The following is a 1,701-nucleotide window of genomic DNA, read 5'->3' on the forward strand; positions in this document are numbered from 1 at the left end:
CCTCAGTCTGCCATTTCCATTGCCAGTTCCGCCACAGTAAGGCCTGAATCGACCTACCCAACTTGGTCTACACCTGTGACGTTAAAACTGAATGTTCTGTCTGTTCGTTCGGTCCAATCTTGAACGACTCATAAAAGCATACGTTATGCACTTTTAAAAGAACTAAAAAAAATGTCCGCCTACCATTGTCAGTCTTTATCTTGAAAAGCACAACTCTTTCTCTCTCTCAGAGACTCGAGAGGTCTCTCTCTAGCTTTCTATCTATGCATTCCTTTCCCTCTCAGAGAGAGATATGACCGCAAGAGAGGAGCCCCCCATCACCAACGACATCACCACCACCACCTCACCAGCAGTAGCAGCACCACCACCACCACCGGTGGTTGGTGCAATCTCCGACGACGCGGAGGCGGAGGTGTGGGAGCAGATTAAGTTGGAGACCCGGCGCGACGCGGAGGCGGAGCCGGCGCTGGCCAGCTACCTCTACTCGACCGTCCTCTCCCATTCTTCCCTGGAGAGGTCCCTCTCCTTCCACCTCGGCAACAAGCTCTGTTCCTCCACTCTCCTCTCCACCCTCCTCTACAACCTCTTCCTCGACTCCTTCTCATCCTCCCCTCCTCTCCGCTCCGCCGCCGTCGCGGACCTCCGGGCCGCCCGCCTCCGCGACCCCGCCTGCGCCTCCTTTTCCCACTGCCTCCTCAACTACAAGGGCTTCCTAGCCCTCCAGTCCCACCGCGTCTCTCACCGTCTCTGGCTCCAGGGCCGCACCTCCCTCGCCCTCGCCCTCCAGTCACGCATCTCCGACGTCTTCGCCGTCGATATCCACCCCGGCGCTCGCATCGGCTCCGGCATCCTCCTCGACCACGCCACCGGTGTCGTCGTCGGCGAGACCGCCGTCGTCGGCAACAACGTCTCCATCCTCCACCACGTCACCCTCGGCGGCACCGGCAAGGACGTCGGCGACCGCCACCCCAAGATCGGCGATGGCGTCCTCATCGGCGCCGGCGCCGCCGTCCTCGGCAACGTCAGGATCGGCGAGGGGGCGAAGATCGGCGCCCTCTCGGTGGTGCTCATCGACGTCCCGCCCAGGACCACCGCGGTCGGCAACCCGGCGAGGCTTGTCGGCGGGAGGGCGCACCCGGCGAAGAACAGCGACATCCCCAGCGAGAGTATGGATCATACCTCCTTTATTGCGGAATGGTCTGAGTACATAATTTGATGCCACCTATTCCCCTCTTCTTCTTTTTCTGTGTTTCTGCGTTGTTGGTGGTGGTTGTAGAGATGCATTTATATTTATATATGGACGATGAAAACATGCTGTATAGTCTGGAATTATGAATGAATTGAGGGAAGGTTTGGCCCTTTTTCAGTACATGTGATTGCCTTCTTGTTGCTTTTCTTGGTGCGAATTTGTTTCCAAATCTAAGTATGAATGTTTGCAAGAATTTAGCTTGTTTTCTGTTGAATTGGATAATAGAAATCTGATTATATTGGATTTGTTCTTTGGTGGTTCTTTTGAGGGGTTTTCTTTTCCCTTTTGTCAATCTCCAAGTGGTGAAGCATTGATTCGTTTTGCGAGCGTCCATTTTGGTTATGAGAATTGTTTGGTACTCATCATAAACACACCCATGTAGTAATGATGGTCGATTCTGTTACGGATATTTGGCTGTGGTTGTGAACATATCCTTGCAATTATTGGAGTTT

General features: G+C 54.1%; 1 protein-coding gene across 1 annotated transcript; it reads left to right on the forward strand.

The window, feature by feature from the left end:
- Positions 1–256: 256 nt before the first annotated feature.
- Positions 257–1,369, forward strand: LOC149814943 (serine acetyltransferase 5-like). The gene has a single exon (XM_089989609.1). The coding sequence runs from the start codon at positions 293–295 to the stop codon at positions 1,214–1,216; it is 924 nt and encodes a 307-aa protein (XP_089845735.1). The 5' UTR covers positions 257–292; the 3' UTR covers positions 1,217–1,369.
- The last annotated feature ends 332 nt before the right edge of the window (positions 1,370–1,701 follow it).

Source organism: Nuphar pumila, chromosome 15 (genome assembly GCF_984573655.1).
Source record: "Nuphar pumila chromosome 15, dmNupPumi1.hap1.1, whole genome shotgun sequence".
NCBI classification, from domain to species: Eukaryota; Viridiplantae; Streptophyta; class Magnoliopsida; order Nymphaeales; family Nymphaeaceae; genus Nuphar; species Nuphar pumila.

What these genes read in the sequence shown, in the direction of transcription:
- LOC149814943 (XM_089989609.1), top strand. Translation starts at nt 293, where the DNA reads ATGACCGCAAGAGAGGAGCCCCCCATCACCAACGACATCACCACCACC.